We start from the raw sequence: 22,117 nt of genomic DNA on the forward strand, positions 1-22,117 counted from the left end.
TAAAACTGCTTTTCTCCTTGCAATTTCTTCCGCAAAACGGGTGGGTCAGTCACTGAGATCTGTTGGCGGTGGAATTCTGTTGAGTCTGGGCTTACTCTATGGCCTATCCCAGCCTTTTTTTTTTACCTAAAAGACTTTCTGTCTTTCCTGTTAATACGCTGGTCTTTGCCCTGTAATCTGGTCCACAAATATCTGTCCCTAGTTCGCTGTGTCCTGTTTGGCTGTTGAGGCAGTACATTTGTGTGATGGCAGGGATCCTTAAAACAGATGCCTTATTTATTTGCTATTGTGAGTGCAGAAAGGGCTGTGGCGAAACAAAGTCTCTATCACATCAGGGCATTAATACCATTTTACAGGCATACAGATCCAGGAGTCCTCCTACGTGTTATTCCACCAGAGGGATGTCCACCTCCTGGTCTGCGTTAAGAGGTGTTCCGCTGAGTTGCAGCTGCGCTGTAGCTACATGGTCTTCATCTTCATCTACAAATAACATTGCTTTGCGTTCTTACTAATGTGGTCTGGTCATGATTCTCACTGTGCATATGCACTAGATTTGACAAACCTAGTCCACAGTTTGTGTGCAATTTATTGATATTTGTTTGTGCTGGAACCCCACTTCTATCAATGTCTATTACTAAGCTTAATATTTAGTAAAATCAAATTCTATAAATATTCTATTTTAAAATTTAAGGTCTCTCAACAGTATTGTTGATTTATTCTGTTTAAATAGTGATTAGAACTAATAAAGTTCGACTTAGTTTAACTTCTTAAACCCATCTGGCCCAATCTCGGGCCAAGCAGAGCCACACCTATTTTATCAGGCTTTAAAAGTAGGTCAGAAACGGTCATGTTTTTTTCTTTCCTAAATACCTCCATGGAGGAGGCCTTAATGTTTATAAAACAAGTCCCTATTTTTTTCAAATGCTTTCAGTTTTACTTAATTTTAAACACACAAAATGCCATTTATCTATCTATCAAACATAGATGACTCTCTCAAACTCCCAAAAAACTGAAAAAGGGCGAAAAGCCTGAGTTCCATTAAATCAAGATTAAAAACACATTTGTTTAGGATTGCCTTCAACTGCTCTAATTAAACTGTTTTACTGAAACATCATTAGTTCAACTTTGTAGTCCAACTGTGTTTGATGTTTGCTTTTAGTTTCTATTCTCCCATGTTCAATTTTGTTTCTACATTTTATTCCTACTCGCTTTTATTCTGTTCCCCCCCCCCCTATTTGAATCATGTAAAGAACTTTGCATTGTCTCTGTACTGAAATGTGCTATACAAATAAATTTGCCTTTTCTCAGAAAAATGCTTTGCTGTGCAGACATGCTTAACTCCCCCCAAAGGTCGGTACTGTTAAAAACTAGAAAGTTCTACCGTTTAAACAAGATACAGTATGTCTCTCGCCCAGCTGTGTTAGTTTTGTATTCACCGTGTGCAATGGAGCTGAAACAGTTACGCACGGGCTCTTTCTCACAAACTGCAGCTGTAACCAATTAACAACGTCACGTTCTGCAGCTGGGTTCTTCCACTGATCTCTATTTATTCACTGAATTGCTGATTGGCCGTTGGTAGTACACGTCGCTGTGAAGCCACTAGCCGCCATATTGGTACTCTCTATTTTCCTCCAGTAACTAGGGAATACGTGCGCTACAGCTTTGAACAACAAAGTTCTTCTCATGTTCAGGGGTGTTATGATCTCAGCACTGATACTGATTACTCACACTACACACCTGATCAGCTCCTCCATGTTACTCAATCACCACTCATTGTATCCACTTGCTCCTGTTAGTATAAAACCTGTTCATCGACTAGACATCAGTGCCAGATTATTTCAAGCTTCTTGCAAGATCTATTCCAGCGTTCCCTGTATTATATGACCTGATCCTGACCAGTTCTGTTTTCTGACCTCCGAGCTTGCCTATCCCTTCTGACCTGTTTGCCTGATTTTTGCTTACTAGTGTATTGAACCCGATCCTGCTTTTCGACCACCGTCTCTGCCTGCCCTCGTCAAGTCCTTAAACCCCACCGTGTTACTGACCTGGATTTGTGCCTCGACCCCGTTTTGTATTTCCCTCTGACGCCTCATCGGACTTTTGATCTCCCATCTCTGACATCTGACATCAAGTCACTTTATCTGTCTGCATTTGTCGACTCTGGGGCAGACACTGAGTTTATGGGCGAGGGATTCGCTAAGCGCATGGGAATCAGACTTCTTCCATCACCAGCCTCCCGTAAGGTTATTGCCTTAGACCAGGGGTTTTCAATAGGTGAGGCGCGCCTCCCCTTGTTGGCGCCAAAGAGTCACAGGGGAGGCGCGAGAAGACAGAAGAAGACAGCGCTGCTGCTCAACTCTGTGAAACTATGTAGCGATATTCGTGCCTTCTGTTTGAGCGCGCAGGAACCAATCCAAGCGCGCAGTGAGACAACGCTCAAAACCGGTCTGGCACGGTCTGAAAAACTCTTCTCAACCCACTGTCCTCGCGGTGAGTTCCATATCTGCTCGCGCGCTACTTTACTCGCGCGCACCTGCTCATTCCACGGTCAACACCAGCTGTGCGCTCGCTCGGCTGTTAAAGCCAACCACAGACAGTTTTTTTCCCATCCAATCAGAGTATGGCTTGCAAATACTGCATTCAGATGAATTAAATCAAAATGCTGCAGCCTTTGGCAGAAATTACTAAACATCACCGAGGGATTGGAGAAAAACAAATAAAAAGCGTAATATTTTAGCCTAAAATATTTAGGCTAAAGTATTTAGACTTTCCAGCTTCTGGGAAGTGATGCAAAAGTTTATTCTGATCATAATCATCATGAATGTCATCATTATTTAAAGAGCACTTTAACACGAGGTGAAACAAAGTGCCAAACATCAGAAATACATCAGATAAGAGATAAGATCTAATAAAATGCTCGGTTGTTAAAATAGCAATAGGTCTAAATTGTGTATAATTAGCCTGAAAAGTACATTGCAATATGGAATATGTTAACATCTGTTAAATTCAGGTTATCTTTTTTATTATTATTTCAGTTGATGTCTCCTGTTGACGTGAGTTCAGTTTGACATTGGCATCTGTTTAGTTCAGCTTGTCTGCTGTTGAAAACAATTGTTTATGAATTTGCTCTGACAGTTCAATTTTAAAACCAAGCCCTCTGTCCGTGATGTTTCAGTAAAAGTTGCATGTAAGATGGAAATATTTGGATGTATATTTTATGAATAGGCCTTTTTTATGAATGTACTTTGTTAAAAGAAATAAAATAAAAAAACACGTTGGGCTATCAGTTGTTTTTGAAACATAGCATTCTAGGAACACAAAAGAAAGATGCATTTACTGCAGGAACCCGTGTGTGGTAGGTTTGTAGTTTGGGGGGGGGGGGGGTGGTTATCTTTACCTATTCCAAGGGGAGGCTCACATTCAATGAATTTGAAAACCCCTGCCTTAGACGGTCATCAACTTAACCACTCCTACCTCATCACGGAGCCAGTTGAACTCCTGGTTGGAGGTAATCACACAGAGAAATTATCTTTTCTTATCATTGATTCACCACAGGTACCTGTTGTCTTAGGGGTCTCTTGGTTAAGAAAGCACAACCCCCAGATAGATTGGCAGAAGGTCAAGGTGTTGGGGTGGGCTTCTTCCTGTTGGAAGGATGGTTCTTTGAGGCCCTGTATAGATTACCAAGGTCTAAATGAGATTACAGTTAAGAATCACTACCCTCTTCCTCTGATGAACTCAACCAGATTCAAGGGGCCAAAATATTCACTAAATTGGATCTGCGTAATGCAAATGCATACCATCTAGTACGGATCAGAGATTTCTAGGGTTTGCTAACTTTATTGGAGGTTTATATGGAACTATAGTAAGGTAGCTGCACATCTGCATGCCCTCACATCCTCGAAAATTAAGTTTGCTTGGAATGAGCAGGCTGACGGGGCTTTTTTCAGACTTAGGGATTTATTTACGTCAGCTCCGATTTTGATTTCCCCCGACCCTAATAGACAATTTATTGTCGAGGTGGACGCCTCTAGCACGGGGGTGGGGGCCATTCTCAGTCAGGAGGTGGGGGATGGCAGAGTCCATCCATGCGCTTTCTTTTCAAGAGGTCTGTCCAGTGCAGAGAAGAATTACCATGTGGGGGACTGTGAACTACTTGCCGTCAAGTTAGCCTGGGAGGAGTGGAGGCATTGGTTGGAGGGGGCCAAGCTTCCATTTCTCGTTTGGACGGATCACATGAACTTGGAATACTTAAAGTCCGCTAAGAGGCTGAATTCCAGACAGGCAAGGTGTGCACTTTTCTTCGGGCGATTCAACTTTTCACTCTCTTACAGACCCGGGACCAAGCATGTTAAGCCCATACCCCTTAGATTCACAATGGAACCAGGGATTCATTTTCCTAATAGAGAGTAGGCGACGGACTTGCTTCAGATCGAATTTGGAGATCTGTATTAAGCATCTTGGTTCGATCTCCTTGCAAGATTATTTGAAAACTAACCTCATTGTTGTCTCTCCTTCTTGTGTTGTTAATTAATGTTTTAAGTGTTTGAACCTGACACCGGGAAAACCACTACTATTCAGGTGGTGTGTTTTCAGTTCTGGTGGCCATCTCTGTCTCCCGATGTTAGAGAGTTTGTTCTAGCATGTCCTCAATGCAACCAGGCCAAGACCCCAAGATGACCTCCGTCCGGACTACTCCGCCCTCTTCCTATACCCTCTCGGCCATGGGCTAACATAGCGTTGGATTTCATCACTGGTCTGCCCGTTTTGGAGGGTAACTCTGTTATACTCACTATTATCGACCGATTTTCGAAGATGATCCACCTTGTTACGCTGTCCAAACTCCCATCCTCCAAAGAGATGGGAGGGATACTGGCCCGTGAAGTTTTACGGCTGCATGGTCTTCCAACGGACATCGTGTCTGACAGGGGTCCCCAGTTCATGGCAAAGTATTGGAGAGAGTTTTGCGGCATGTTGGGGATCTCGGTCAGCTTGTCCTCAGGATTCCACCCCCAGACTGATGGGCAGACGGAGAGGGCCAACCAGGAGATGGAGACTAAACTTCGAATCCTGTGTGAGTCGGATCCTACAAGATGGGCTAGTCAGTTGCCCTGGACAGAACACGCCATTAACTCTTGTCCTTCTAGCACCACTGGTCTCTCTCCGTTTTATATTGTGTTTGGGTTCCAGCCGCCAGTGTTCACCATCCAGGAGAGGGATTCAAAGGTCCCCTCGGCCCGGTTATCAGCTATGAGGTGCCAGCGAGACAAGGTTCTGCCCTTAAGAGTGGAGAGCAGGAAGCTGGCACCTCGCTTCATCGGTCCGTTCCCGATTTCTAAGGTGCTGAACCCGGTGGCCGTCCGCCTCCAACTTCCCCACACAATGAGAATCCATCCAACATTTCATGTGTCCGGGGTCAAACCTGTCATCTCTACCAGATTCATTTGTGGATCCCATCTAGGTTCATCCTAGACAAGACATTAATCAAGAACTTCCATAGAGACCATCCGGACCAGCCCAAGTGGGTGTCTTGAATCTGCCCTTGAAGGGGGGGGCTTAAGACTTTTAAAATGTCAAATGCCATATACTTTTATGCTGTGTCTGTGCATTAGCCTTTAAATCTGACATATATTTACAATAGAGCTAAATTAATAAACCAATTGAAGCACTCCACAGAGCTTCAGGTTCTACGGTAGAAAAATCACATAAATTTGCAAAATACAGACTCAAGTGTACATGTCTATCTATACATTACATACACAGCATGTGTATGCACACACCCATACATTTCTGCATAATAATAACAATACATATCTTCCTTAATATTATCATCAAGAAACCATTCTAAAGCTAAGATAATGGCAAATTATCCAACTATAAAAACTGCTAGATGATCTGTTGTTCTCTTTTTAATTATAACTTTATGGTGTGGAATATTCACAGCTGCTCCTGTTCTGCCACTATTTGGATCTTTAGATCCATCTGTATATATACTTATACTATCTTTAATTCTTCCAAAAATAATTATTAACTATAGCCCATTCTGGAGTCTTTCCCTTTTTAAGAAATTCCTCCAATTGTAGATCAACTTCTGGTGTGATAAATAACGATGGTGGAATTGGTGACCGTCGAACCGTAAAACTGAGTCAAACAGAAATTTTGAGCTTTTGTGTCCCCAATCCATCCAAAGCTATTACAAACAGATTTATGACGTTACCAACAGTCCTGCAGCACCACCTTAGTTGAATGATCATAATTATGTCACTGTAGATTTACCCAATACACATACAGTACATTAGCTTTAATCTTCTTAACCTTAAAGAAATTTCACCAGTTCCAACTTGCAAAGCAGCTAAAGGAGATGATCTGAACGCTCCACAACATATCCACAACCCTTGTGTTTGTTCACTATCAAGTTTTCTCAAATGACTGTCAGCAGCTGCCATATATGCTATACACCCATAATCCAAGGAAGATCTCATTAGAGCCTGATAAACTCCCAACAGCGCACCTCTTGAAGGTCCCCATTCCTGTTCAGAAAGACATGTCAACAAATTATTCCCTTTTTCACATTTATTTTTAACTAATTCTATCTGCTGTTTCCAAATACATTTTTCATCAAAGATCACACCTAAAAACCTCACTTTATTCACTTGTTCAAGCTTCTCATTATAAAGATTTAAATTAACTTCCTTACAACTTCCATAAAAACAAATAACTTGGGACTTTGTAACTGAAGCTCTAAATCCTCATTTATTTGCCCAACCTTCCACTTTCAAAATGGCATCCTGCATCTTTTTCTGCAAATATATAAGATTATGTCCCCGCACCCACAGACCCCATCATCTGCTAATAAAGATTCCCCTATACTACCATCTATTTCATCAAAAATGTTTGTCATAATGTTAAAAAGAATTGGGCTACACACACTGCCTTGTGGGGTACCATTCTCAACAATATATCTAGTAGACAAAGCAGCACTAACTCTAACTTCTATTTCTCTACCAAACAGAAAATCTAAAACTCAGTAATAAATCTTACCACTTATGCCAAGTTTTTCTAATTTATCAATAATCCCTCTTTCCATAACATATCATACGCCATTTCTATATCAAAGAACACAGCTATCACTATTTCTTTATTTGTTTGAGCTTTCCTTAGTTCTGACTCCAGGCACAGTACCGCATCCATTGTATTTCTCTCTTTACGAAAACCACTTTGAAAAGGACAGAATAAATTTTTACTTTCAAGAAAATATGCTATTCTATCTGTTACAATTCTCTCAATTGTTTCCCTTGTTTTCCCTTATTGAGATGTAAGAGCTATAAGCCTATAGTTTGAAGGGTATGTTGCATTTTTACCTGGCTTCAACACAGGAATTATAACCGACTGTTTCCATGCCACAGGAATAATCCCCGTCTCCCAAATCAGATTAAAAAGTTTTAAAATAACAGTAAGAGAAATAAAATTTAAATGTTTAATCATTATATAAGAATCTCAATCTTTTCCTGATGTTGACTATTTCACATTAAAAATAGCTTTTTTTCAGTTCATACAATATAAAAGGCATATCTAGATCTTGATTTGAAACTATTCAAATCAACTTTGAAACTATGAAAAAGCTAATAACTCTGCTTTTTCCTTATTACTAACAGCTATTTTCCTGTTAAATTCTAGAACAGGTAAGGAAAAGTTCTTCTTAACACCATACATTTTATTAATAACTCTCCATATCCTCAGATAACTTGGTTTCTCTTCCAATAGGATAACAATACTGCCTACAACATGCCTTCTTAGCTGCTCTAACAGTCTTCCTAACTATAGCTTGTGCTTTCTTATATTGAATTAATGCCTCAAAAGTATACCAATTTAAAAGCTTTATTTCTTCCCCTTATAGCAATACTGCATTGCTCATTCCACCATGGAATATACTTTTTATTTCCTCTTTCCCCTGTTCTAGAAATTGCCGTTTCAGTTGCATTAACAATAACAGACACAATCTTTGAGTTCATCTAGTTTATCACACTACTTATTAACTAAATATTGAAATAATTCTCAAATAGTCCTACTTAGTCTCCATCTTGGAATCAGTACTTCCTCTTCTTTAACTACTTCAGAACCAACTGATATTATTATAGAAAAAATGATCACTACTCATAGGAGAATTACTCATCACCTCCCAAGATGTAATTCCAGCTATTCCATTTGACACCCATGTTAAATCTAAAACACTTTCTGAATTCCTATTACAATCATACCTAGTAGGACATCCATCATTAACACAAACCAGTGAATGTAATTCAACAAACTCTTCAATGGCCAAAACGTTTGCATCTGTATTTAGACTCCCCCATAAAATATTATGTGAATTGAAATCACCACACCATACAGTCCTTCCTTCCGATTGTTCATTTACTTCATTAAAATCTTGAATGGTCAACTTCTTGCTAGAATTATATGGATTAATCACTGAAATCTGACAATTTCCTATCCAGATCTTAACAACTATTGATTCACAATTCTGCCCTATTGATTCCACTTTATATCTTATACTATCTTGCACAGAAGTTTATTTTCAACCATTTGACTTCAACTGCTTTCCCTCCTGACATATTAGATTTGATGTCATCAACTGGCACATGATACATTTCAATGTTTGGTTTAGTTACTCGTTACAAAAAAAAGGGGAGAGAGAGTGAGAGAGAGAGAGAGAGAGAGAGAGAGTGTTTTGACCCCACCTACTGATTGACTGCGGCAAATTCGGGACTTGCCTTGTTCATCACCACCAACAGGATAAGAAGCTGGTTCAGTAGTAAAGCAGGTTAAGATAACCTTGTGGTATAGGTAAAGCATCTTATAGCAGAGAGTCCTAATTTTCTTAACTAAATGATACCTGCAGGCACGCCCGCTGACAGGGGGGGGACAAAAGGGTCAATTGTCCCAGGCCCAGGGGCTGACATTCTGACCATTAAGATACAGGCAAAGTAATTTTTCAGAAAATATTTGTGTGAAAAATATTTAATATTAGAGTAACTAAAAAAAATATATATATATGTACATATATATATATATATATATATATATATATATATATATATATATATATATGGCAGTGTTACAGCGTTAACAAAGGGTTTTCCGTGTGCAGAAGGAGTCCTAAAATGGAAAAAAGCACTTTTATTTGCTTCCTTTCTATAAGTTTGGAACAGTTTTGGCACTTTTGAATAAACTGTGCCAAAGTCAGAGGTCTGACTCTCACTCTGCCTATCAAAACCTTAGTGAAACAAAAATGCTTCAGCTCAGGTTCAGTTCAGGTTTTCTGCAGCTATTATCAAGATGTAGATATACAAAGTCTGAGGCTTCTCCTATATTTTCATAAGGGTTATCATGTAGTTTTGCAGTGTTTATTTTGGAAAATATTTAGGCAAGGCTAAGAAATTTACATTTTCCTTGGTTTAAACATTTCTAATAGTGGTTCCGCTTGAAAACTATTCTTTAATGCCTTAGTGTCACACAAAAAACAAAATTTTACATTTAAAATGTATACATTTGGAGCTGTACTTAATTTATATCAGACATGTAATTTCAGGCAGAAATTGCTCCTAAACCTTCTGGGCCTAAAGGGTAAAAAACAACACTAATGTTTTCATTTTTATTTTCTTCATGTCCACTCAGAAGACAACAGAAAACTTAAAAAATTTATCAATTAATGTACATTTAAAAATCAAACTAGCACTTGGTTGAACTTACCTGCGATATATACAGACGTAGTTTTATTAAACTGATGATGAAGTCCTTCTTGTGTGGCTACGCAGGTATACTTGTCTGTCTTGGTTACGGTGGTCTCCAGGATCACATCATAGTGGTCTCCTTGTTCAATGACCTGTGGTTCTTTATCAGAAACCTTGTTTCCATCACTGTCATACCAGACAACAGTGGGTTTAGGAGAAGCACCAGTAATTTCACACCTCAGCAGTGCCCAGTCATCATTTTCATTGAGCCTGCTGACTGATGGCTTTGCAACAGCACCTGTGAACAGAAAGGTGATTTCATAAAATTAACATTCCTTGAAATATTCATTTTCATCACCATATATTTGCAGAAGAAGCACAAAAACATACCAATATTTGAGCAAGTATAACTTTAAAACATATGAACAAACTTAGGTATATTTAGACTTTAACTGTGTTCGAAATTTTTGTTATTTTAACCCAGAGATGACAACACAACTATGAGTGGTGATATAAATAACTGAGAAGCAGTCTCTTGGTTTAAAAGAGATACATTTTGAAGATTGTCGAAGTCGTAATAAACATAACGCAAGATTTTTTTTTTTCCTGTTCTGTCCTTTAAGATGTAAGAGGTGAAAGGAAAGTACATGTTAGATAGCTGTTAACGTCACCAGCTATGTCTGGGAGGCTGCTAACTTGAAAAGAAGGGTGGCTATATTAGTTACTGATTTATTTTTTTGAAATGTCAGAAATGTTTATAAGTTTTGAGTTGTTTGTTTATAGTTCTCACTTTAACGGATGAAAATAAACAAGTGAGATGGGGAAATGTTAATTTTTCATTTTGTTGCATAATAATTCTGCACACTAATAGTTGCCCAATAATTACACACACATAGATATTCTCCTAAGAAAGCCAAAATCTCACTTTCACTTTCTTAAATTTTCCAGTTTGAGGTTTATTGACATTTTGGATTGACCAAGAGCACTGTAATTCTTCAGAAATAAAACTGGTCCTCAAAACTACAACTGGCCTAATAATTGTGCACACACTGTACATGCAGACAGAAAAAGTCCGTCCGTCCGTCCGTCCGTTGTCTTCCGCTTATCCGGGGTCGGGTCGCGGGGGTAGCAGCTTCAGTAGGGAGGCCCAGACGTCCCTCTCCCCAGCCACTTGGGCCAGCTCCTCAGGAGGAACCCCAAGGCGTTCCCAGGCCAGCCGGGAGACATAGTCCCTCCAGCGTGTCCTGGGTCTTCCCCTGGGCCTCCTCCCGGTGGGACGTGCCTGGAACACCTCTCCAGGGAGGCGTCAAGGAGGCATCCTGACCAGATGCCCGAGCCACCTCAACTGGCTCCTCTCGACGTGGAGGAGCAGCGGCTCTACTCTGAGTCCTCCCCGGATGACTGAGCTCCTCACCCTATCTCTAAGGGAGAGCCCAGACACACTACGGAGAAAACTCATTTCAGCCGCTTGTATCCGGGATCTCGTTCTTTCGGTCACGACCCAAAGCTCGTGACCATAGATGAGGGTAGGAACGTAGATCGACCGGTAAATCGAGAGCTTCGCCTTTTGGCTCAGCTCTCTCTTCACCACAACGGATCGGTACAGCGCCCGCTTCACAGCAGACGCTGCACCAATCCGCCTGTCGATCTCCCGCTCCATCTTCCCCTCATTCGTGAACAAGACCCCAAGATACTTGAACTCCTCCACTAGGGGCAGGACATCCTCCCCAACCCGGAGAAGGCACTCTACCCTTTTCCGGTTCAAGACCATGGTCTCAGTTTTGGAGGCACTGATTTTCATCCTGGCCGCTTCGCACTCGGCTGCGAACCGCTCCAGTGAGAGCTGTAGATCACGCCCTGATGAAGCCAATAGGACCACGTCATCCGCGAATAGCAGAGACGCAATCCTAAGGTCACCAAAGCGGATCCCCTCAACACCTTGGCTGCGCCTAGAAATTCTGTCCATAAAAGTTATGAACAGAATCGGTGACAAAGGGCAGCCTTGGCGGAGTCCAACTCTCACCGGAAACGAGTCCGACTTACTGCCGGCAATGCGGACCAGACTCTGACACCGGTCGTACAGAGACCTGACAGCCCTTATTAAAGGGTCCGGTACTCCATACTCCCGGAGTACCCCCCACAGGATCCCCCGGGGGACACGGTCGAATGCCTTCTCCAGATCCACAAAACACATGTAGACTGGTTGGGCAAACTCCCATGCCCCCTCAAGAATCCTGCTGAGGGTATAGAGCTGGTCCAGTGTTCCACGGCCAGGACGAAAACCACACTGCTCTTCCTGAATCCGAGATTCGACTATCCGACGGACCCTCCTTTCCAGAACCCCTGAATAGACCTTACCAGGGAGGCTTAAGAGTGTGATTCCTCTGTAGTTGGAACACACCCTCCGGTCCCCCTTTTTAAATAGGGGGACCACCACCCCAGTCTGCCAATCCAGGGGAACTGCCCCCGATGTCCACGCAATGTTGCAGAGCCGCGTTAACCAACACAGCCCCACAACATCCAGAGCCTTAAGGTACTCAGGGCGAATCTCATCCACCCCCGGAGCCTTGCCACCGAGGAGCTTTTTAACAACCTCGGCAACCTCAGCACCAGAGATGGGAGAACCCGACCCAGAGTCCTCAGGCTCTGCTTCCTCAATGGAAGACGTATTGGTGGGATTAAGGAGGTCTTCGAAGTATTCCGCCCACCGAAACACGACGTCCCGAGTCGAGGTCAGCAGCACACCACCCCCACTGTAAACAGTGTTGGTGCTGCACTGCTTCCCCCTCCTGAGACGCCGGATGGTGGACCAGAATCGCTTCGAAGCCGTACGGAAGTCTTTCTCCATGGCCTCTCCGAACTCTTCCCACGCCCGAGTTTTTGCCTCGGCGACCAGCCGAGCCGCCTGCCGCTTCGACTGCCGGTACACATCAGCTGCTTCCGGAGTCCCACAGGCCAAAAAAGCCCGATAGGACTCCTTCTTCAGCTTGACGGCTTCCCTCACCGCTGGTGTACACCAGCGGGTTCGAGGGTTGCCGCCACGACATGCACCGACAACCTTGCGGCCACAGCTCCGACTAGCTGCCTCAGCAATAGAGGCGTGGAACATGGTCCATTCAGACTCAATGTCCCCCGCCTCCCTCGGGACGTGTTTAAAGTTCTCCCGGAGGTGGGAGTTAAAGCTCCGCCTCACAGGGGACTCCGCCAGACGTTCCCAGCAAACCCTCACAGTGCGTTTGGGCCTGCCCGGTCGGACCGGCTTCCTCCCCCGCCATCGGAGCCAACTCACCACCAGGTAGTGGTCGGTGGAGAGCTCCGCCCCTCTCTTCACCCGAGTGTCCAAGACATGCGGCCGCAGGTCAGATGAAACGACAACAAAGTCGATCATTGAACTGCGACCTAGGGTGTCCTGGTGCCAAGAGCACATATGGACACCCTTATGCTTGAACATGGTGTTTGTGATGGACAATCCATGACGAGCACAGAAGTCCAACAACAAAACACCACTCGAGTTCAGATCAGGTGGGCCATTCCTCCCAACCACGCCCCTCCAGGTCCCACTGTCATTGCCCACGTGAGCGTTGAAGTCCCCCAGCAAAACGAGGGAGTCCCCAGGAGGGGCACTCTCCAGTACCCCTTCCAAGGACTCCAAAAAGGGTGGGTAATCTGAACTGCTGTTTGGCGCATAAGCGCAAACAACAGTCAGAACCCGTCCCCCCACACGAATGCGGAGGGAGGCCACCCTCTCGTTCACCGGGGAAAACCCCAACGTGCAGGCACCGAGATGGGGGGCAACAAGTATGCCAACCCCAGCTCGGCGCCTCTCACCATGGGCAACTCCAGAGTGGAAGAATGTCCAGCCCCTCTTAAGGAGACTGGTTCCGGAGCCAGAGCGGTGCGTCGAGGTGAGTCCGACTATCTCTAGTCGGAACCTCTCAACCTCGCGCACAAGCTCAGGCTCCTTCCCCACCAGAGAGGTGACATTCCACGTCCCAAGAGCCAGCTTCTGCAGCCGAGGATCGGAACGCCAAGGTCCCCGCCCTCCACTGCTACCCGTTACACATTGCACCCGACCCCTTTGGCCCCTCCGACAGGTGGTGAGCCCATCGGAAGGGGGACCCATGTCGCCTCTTCGGGCTGAGCCCGGCCGGGCTCCATGGGCAAAAGCCCGGCCACCAGACGCTCGCCAACGTGCCCCACCTCCAGGCCTGGCTCCAGAGTGGGGCCCCGGTGACCCGCGTCCGGGCGAGGGAACACGAGGTCCAATAATTGTATTCATCATAAGGGGCATTTTGGGCTGCACTTTGTCTGGTCCCTCACCTAGGACCTGTCTGCCTTGGGTGACCCTACTAGGGGCTTAAAGCCCCTGACAGCATAGCTCCTAGGATCATTGGGACACTCAAACCCCTCCACCACGGTAAGGTGGCAGCCCAGGGAGGGCTGCCACCTCAAACTTTCTTAAATTTTCCAGTTTGAGGTTTATTGACATTTTGGATTGACCAAGAGCACTGTAATTCTTCAGAAATAAAACTGGTCCTCAAAACTACAACTGGCCTAATAATTGTGCACACACTGTACATGCAGACAGAAAAAGTGTTGCTTCATAAACCAGAAAAATATAACACAAATATACAGTAAGCTCAAACGTGAGCCTCTGTCTTTGTCACATTTTCTGTTCTTATTCCAAAAATTCAGCTTTGATTTGGTTAAAGATGCAATATTTAGAAGAAATAAATGATAGCAATTACTCCCACATGTACCATTCATTAAATGGAATGAACTTATATAGCGCTTTTCCAGTCATGCTGACCACCCAAAGCGCTGTACACCATAGCCACATTCACCCAGTCGCTCTCACTAATGCGTGCACACATTTATACACCAAGATGCAGCTCGGTAGGCAACTTGGGGTTAAGTGCCTTGCCCAAAGGCACATCGACATGTGGCAAGGGGATGCTGGAATCAAACCCACAACCTTTTGGTTCCCAGAAGGCTACTCAACCCATCAAGCCACAGTCGCCCCATAGTCAAGTGTTTGTTTTTCTGAATAATACATGTAGGCTAATATGTAATATAAAAACTAAACTAATTAAACGATGAGATGATTTTACTCAAAGTAAAACATGCATACCATTTTATGTATTGTTTTTATTTACCAAAATGTTAATACTGATAACAAAACAAAAGATGATGGTCCAGGAAAGCTTCAGGCTTATATTTTAAAATTCAAATGTTAACATAATTTTTCCTATGGAGAGTGTAGTAAATCATAAATACTGCACTGATGGATTACATGCTCTGTGACAGTGTGGTAAAATGTTTTACTTAAAAGAGCAATAAGTAAAAAATGTACTGTAAAATTAACCATTTAAAATCATTCTAATTTTTCACCAGGGATCAAAGGAAGATTTCATTTAGAACAATTGGTCCTCTCCATCAACATTTTTTTTCTCCTTTCAAAATTAGAGGTATAGTGCGGAACTACTTCGGTGCAGTGTGTAGCCCGTGTTCACTTCCTGGTATGAGAGTTTCAAGGATTCCCAAAACATAGCGCAGCATTTGGTATAATATCTTGGGATAAAGCAGTAGCCTCTAAACATGAAAGCCAGTAAGAGAAGCAGACCATGAATAGAATAGAATACATCATATACCTATCCTCCTGTGTAAATAAAAATTAAGTGGCATTTCACAGCAGCAACGGGCCGTTGAGGAAATGGCTGTTGTTGGTGGCAACAGTATATGTGTATGTGTTGTTTTGATATGAAACACTAGGTTTCCTTATTACTTATTCCTTCTTTAATATTTTGGCGGGACAAATATAAGTAGTTTTGTCATCAATGAAATAAAGGGCTAGAAAGCTGCAGTAGAACAAAACACGTTCATGACAGAAGGAACATGTTTAGATGATCAATTTTAATCCAATGCTTGGATAACTGCGTAGTTAGAATAAACAAAGGTGTTGTTAAGATCTTACTATTTGACTAAGATTTAGGAAAATTGACTTAAACCAGTTTCATTGTTTTGCAGGGCAAAATCTGGGGCTGTTGAGATTTGGTTCCCTTCTTTGTTCACTCCACATTAAATGTGAGTATGCAACTTACACCAACAGCTCAAAGTTCATCTGTGATTATGTAATCTAGGCAATTGAGGATGAGCAAAAAAAGAAACATCCATCGATTTCCATGAAGCCTTTTCGATACAGGCTCACGGAGAGGCTGGTGCCTTTCTGCAGCGGTCTCTAGGCGAGAGGCAGGGTACACCCTTGACAGATTGCCAGTCTATACCAGGGCAACATAGAGACATACAGGACAACCATGTACACACACACTCAGACATATTCAACACTGCCCCTTATGTACATAACAGATATGTACATAGATTTTAATACATTTTTTGTTTTGTTTTTTTCTGTAAAAATTAGTTTATTGTTCTTGGCTTTGTTTTAGACAATGTTCTCAATGTGCTGAATTCCTGGGGGAAAACTATTATAATTGCAAAAAACACTAGATGCTCAGAAACATTCAAAATCATTGCTTGTGCTGATCAATAATCATGTTGGACATAAGTGTACAACAGTTCACTTAAAGGTTTAACCTTAAACCCACTGAGATTTGGAAAGCTGTATATATTTAAAGCCAATACTAGCACCAGCTAGTATTGCCTTTGATTAATCTATATAATTCTAGCAAGAAGTTGACCATTCAAGATTTTAATAAAATAAATGAACAGTCGGAAGGAAGGACTGTATGGTGTGGTGATTTCAATTCACATAATATTTTTTTATGGGGGAGTCTAAAGACAGATGCAAATGGATTGGCCATTGAAGAGTTTGTTGAATTGCATTCACTGGTTTGGGTTAATGATGGATGTCCTACTACGTATGACTGTAATAGGAATTCAGAAAGTGTTTTAGATTTAACATTGGTGTCAAATGGAATAGCTGGAATTACATCTTGGGAGGTGATACTCCTATGGGTAGTGATAATTTTCCTATAATATTATCAGTTGGTTCTGAAGTAGTTAAACAAAATTAGATTCTGCAAGAACTTTGACAAAAATGTTGGCGGAGTGCATTCAAATGGATAACTAATAGCAGGGGCTAAGATAGAGGTGTTGGAGAACCTTGAACGGACCTCTCGGCTACAGAAACAAAGATGAGTTTGGCAAACGCACCTTCTGCATTTCCCTTCAGATTTTCTTGAACACGCTTAAAAACAAAACACACATTTGACGACACATTGATGAATGTGTAAAAGTTAATTATTTTACAGATGCAACTTTTAGATATAGTAAGCTTTGTAAAATACGACGTGCGTGAGAAGAAATAGGGAGGATGGTTAAGAAAATTATTTTGCACCATAATATTAATTTACGTGATGGAAGCATCTATCCATCCATTTTCTGACATGCTTATCCCTGTTGGGGTTGCGAGGGGTGCTGGTGCCTATCTCCAGACGTCAATGGGCAAGAGGCGGGGTACACCCTGTCTATCGCAGAAGACAAACAATTCACATGGATTTCTCCTTCCGTGTATAGAATGGCATAGATAGCATTTCCTATTTATTTCCATCAGCATGTTAGACTTGTAAAATATTCACCCTTAACTGTGGTTATAATAGAAGAATTTTTATAATCCTTTCCAGCCTTTTCTATGGATTCAGTTTGCAAAACTGAATTAATGAACTCCTTGGATGTTGAGTTCTGGTTAAAGCCATTTCTAAGTTCATTTTCCTCATTGAAGCATGCATGTAGCTCTGGACAGGTCGCCAGTGTATCGCAGGGCAACACAGAGACAGACCGGACAAACAACCATTCACACACACACTCACACCTAAGGAGAATCTAGAGAGGCCAATTAACCTAAAAGTCATGTTTTTTTGGATTTTTGGAGTACCCAGAGAGAATCCACGCGTGCACAGGGAGAACATGCAAACTCCATGCAGAAAGACCCAGGGTCGGACTGTGATGGAAGCATAGAGAAACTTAATAAATAATATGACAATAACCAGGTTTGACAACATATAAACTTTGGTATTTGTAGTAACAAAGTGTGATATATAGAGGGGCCGTTTAAGCTTTAAAAGAAAATGGGTAAGAAAAATGTATGCAATTCAGACACTATGAGGAAAAAGAATATAGATTAATAAACAATAATTAAGGATAAGAAAGACTTTTGAGTGAAGAAATTGACGTAGGCATTATATCAACAGTTAATAAGATAAATTAATTAAAATAAATTTTTCAATATAAGCTCAATAAATTGAAACTTCACACTACTTGCTGATGTAAAGGAGAAATCACGAACACTGCATTTACTGGATATCTTGAAGTAAGTAGAGGCACAAATAAGAAACAAATAATTAGGATGCCGCTAAAATCTGCCCTCCAGCAGACATCAATAAAGCGCCACAAAGGTTACAGGCTTAAATGAGTAAGACTGCAAAATTAGCATAATGACTCAATATATTAAATAACAATGGTAAATTGGGGATTGAAGCGACAGTGAAAAATTGTGGTAGACATACTGGAGGAGGTAGAATTAAACGCAGTTACTTTCAAGTTTTAATGAGATTTGATATCCCTCTGCTCAGACACTAATAACCTAATAGTTCTCCTTTTAACCAGATGTTAAAATATCTTGATGGAAGAATAAACTTATTATTGGGTTTAGCTAACCATTTGCCAAGAGGTCTTTTAGGCCAGGATAATTTAAAGGTTTTACTCTTACCTACGTTAATGAAAAGAAATAAGGCCAATTAGATTAGTTGGACATTTTTGATCTGGTCAGAATAGTAGAGCAACTCCTGGATACCAGGTGATAATAAAAAGATAACAGCTTGAAGATGATATCAATGATTGAAGGCTGACTCTGAGGAACATTAATGCTATGCATGACTGCTTTGCTTCATAGGTGATGAATTTTGACTGCACGGGGTCATGAACGTGACCTGGACTACGCCGAAGGGAAGGGTGAGCAGACACTAATGCACTGTACACTCTCAGGTCTGTGCTGGAAAAAACTGCCGTAAATTAACAGCTGTGCATTGTCACAGATGTAAATTGACTCATCCACCGCTAATCCCTTCATCTAACTGAGATAACACATCCTTGGTTAATATTCCACTTATTTTTGTGGCAAATTATGCTGACACGGATATTAGCTTTATTTCATCACACAGCTATAGTTTTTGTTTTTTCTTCAGCTACTGCACTCATGCATTCATTGACAACCCCTTCCTCAGAAAATTATGTTTTGTGTTGAAACAAAATCTAAACAACTAATAGGTAACATTGATGAGCATGTTGTTGGGCAGTTAAAGTGTTGCTCAGGATCCTGGTGGACTGGAAATCCTCAGCTTTCTGAATACTTATTTTTATAACTCTTATTTGAGATTTGACAGGGTTAGTACGTTCAAAACCTTTGTCGTTTTGTCCCATAATGACGTTTCACATTGGCACTTTTCATAACTGCCACATTTTCTGAACATATCAGAAAAACTGGTTTAGTGCTTCCAGTGGGGTGTTTGAACAAAAATCAGTCCACCCATTCAGAATTAAAGGTTCTATTTTTGTTTTGTATTCTGTTTCTGTTGATAACAATGAAAAGTTTTAATTTCTTTAACAATGATGAAACTTACAAAATAAAAATATATTTAAATAAATTTTTACCCAGTATATATGTAGTCTTTCTGTGACTAAATCCAGTGAAGTCTAATAAAACTAACACGTTTGAGAGAGACACTGCCATCTAGTGGGGGGAGTGGTGGCCTAGTGGTTAGAGCTCAGAGGTTTGGTCCCAGAGGTTTTGAGTTCAACTCCCACAAGTTGCCATTCTGGGTCCCTGAGCAAGACACTTAACCCCCAATTTCTCCCCAGGCGCCGCACAGTGGCAGCCCACTGCTCCCCAAGGGTGATGGGTTAAGATGCAGAAGTGAATTTCTCCATTGTGAGATCAATAAAGTTAAATTATTATTATTATCTGCTGGTTCGATAGGAAAATATAAAGTCAACAGCAGGAAATAGTTATTTTGAGCAGGAAATCACAGAGCTGGATAGTTACTGATAAGTGCATCCTTATCAGAAACAGAAATAAAACTAACATACAACCAGAGGCAGGTAATCCAGGTTCAGAAAGTAAAAAGCCTTTACAGAGATTAGTTCAAACCATTTGAAATTCCAGCTCCAGAGCATAGAAGGAACTAAACATAAAAATCATCAGGTTATGTGAACAGAATGAGGGGAAATTAGGCAGAGTTTTTACTTTCTGAAGCCGAATTTGCCCACCTCTGCATAAAACTCTTGCAAACCATGTTACCATTGTAAACAACAACAAACAATTTGTTCTAAGACTGGAAAATACAAACAACTTTCAAACTCTCTCTCTCTCTCTCTCAGAAACCAGAAGTGAGGTAACATTAACATTATTTTAAACTTGTTCCTGATGTTTTATTGACCTAATTACATCATCTATTTGTTTGCCTGGGCTCTTCGCGGGCCTTGTTGAAGTATATAGCTTTATAGCCTGTGATTTAGTCTTAAATCAATTTCAAGGGCCCCATTCAAAACGGTAACAATTACATTTCTGAACCCAAGACTGCTCAGTAACCTGTTAAGATAATTTGAACCTAATAATATTTATAAAATGTAAGCATTTTTTGTTATAGAAAATATCAGATTTTAAGCTTTTGGTTGCACATTTGAAAGAGTGGTTGAAACTCTGTATCCTAAAATCCTGACTTAACTTTCAGGGCCCTATATGGTCAAGCGCCATCCTTTATTACTGAACTGTTACAAGACACAAACTCCAACTTCAGCCTTCAGGTCCTGTGTCAATGCTGTCAATGAGGTCTCTGGTGGACCCATCACAGACAAGGGAAGCCCTTGTTACGGCAACCACATAAAAACATAAATGCAGGTGACAAAAGACTGTAAACGGATACATTCTTTGATCAACCCTTTTGGGGTGCACGGTTAAAGCTATAGTTGGTAATCCTGTTCAGAAACACTTTTTGATATACTGTGTGAAATGGTCCTTCCATCCGGACAGTAATCAATACATTATGTATTCACAAAAAGGTTATAAAAATGATTCTCTGTGGAGCTGCAGGCCTGTAAAAACTATAACTAATCTCTATTTTCGGTCTTAAGGGCATTTGTCAAGGTTTTCTTTCTGCTCTCACCCCTAGATGTTATATACTCACCCCTCTCTGTCCCTCAATGTCCGGGGGAATTGCATTATCTATTGGTTGTCCAACATGCCAATCATTCTGACGCATTCACGTAACACCCGTGTCTGTGCTCTTTCCTTCCAAGTTTCCGTTTGCTGGCTGTGCATGCACACTTATAGTGTTTATGTATCCAGTTAGCTTAGCGGTTAGGTTGGCGGTTAGCCATTCATTGTAGCTCCGCTGCTCTCACTGTATAATTTGAACATGGCTGAGAGTCGCAAAAACTGAACTGTGTTTATGTTTATGAGAAGAAGAGGAAGGCATCAGTAGAAAAAAATTAAATCAGAGTGGATCTGCAATATTTTTTTCTCGCGATCCCCCTGAAGAGCAGATGAGCAAGGTTAGACGGTCTTGCACATATTCAAACTTCTGGAAAAAGCTTTAAGGTCATAGAAAATAAAATATTCAAATGAATTATCATTTTTGCTCTGTGTGACGTAATCATTGCACATGTTCAGAGCAGTCAAAGCGTCCATTGAAATGCGATTTAATTTATTCTGTATTTTTGTTATTCCCTTTGAATCATACAATTTTGACAAAATTACAATGAAATACAACATGAAATATCCCACCCAATATAAGATAAAAGAAGAAAAAAGAAAGAAACACAAAAAACTGGCTTCCATGAAGTTATTCAGTTTGCACATGTGCAAAAGAGCCGACGGTACAGATCGTGTAGTGACAGAAGTGTGACCAATTCTACATATTATAAGCAACGTCTGGCTTGTTTTTTATTAAGTCGCCTATAAATTTTGTGAGTCGCAGGTTGCAGTTACTCTCTCTCTCTCTCTCTCTCTCTCTCTCTCTCTCTTTCTCACTCTCATAAACAACAGCTAAAATAGACTATGCACATCATAGACTTGGTCTATGCTTGGTGAAAGCGCCACTCGAAAATTACTTGGTATGGGTTTAATCATGTTTTTATTTTATGCTCTGTCTTCTTTCTACAATTAATATTTCCTTACTGTCTCATGTCTGATCATGAGTCTCATGGTGAATATGCACACAATTTTACAAATCTATCACTGAGTTTGTGTGTAATTTGTTACAGGATTTTTGTTTGTTTTTTCAACCACAAGTGTATTAATGTCTCTTACAGACCTGATTTTCATTAAAAATAAATTACTCTATTTAAAAATGTTTTAAGAAATAGAAATG

General features: G+C 41.3%; 1 protein-coding gene across 3 annotated transcripts in view; it reads right to left on the reverse strand.

Moving 5' to 3' along the window:
* The window catches only part of LOC118558680 (butyrophilin-like protein 2), a 55,997-nt gene that overhangs the window by 28,669 nt on the left and 5,211 nt on the right, over positions 1-22,117 (reverse strand). For all 3 annotated transcript variants that reach the window (XM_036129190.1, XM_036129192.1, XM_036129189.1), the window contains one exon: positions 9,751-10,029. In XM_036129190.1, the coding sequence (XP_035985083.1) occupies positions 9,751-10,029 (279 nt within the window). The remainder of the gene's footprint in view (positions 1-9,750; positions 10,030-22,117) is intronic.

The sequence above is a fragment of the Fundulus heteroclitus genome, unplaced genomic scaffold, assembly GCF_011125445.2.
Source record: "Fundulus heteroclitus isolate FHET01 unplaced genomic scaffold, MU-UCD_Fhet_4.1 scaffold_145, whole genome shotgun sequence".
Lineage (NCBI taxonomy): Eukaryota > Metazoa > Chordata > Actinopteri > Cyprinodontiformes > Fundulidae > Fundulus > Fundulus heteroclitus.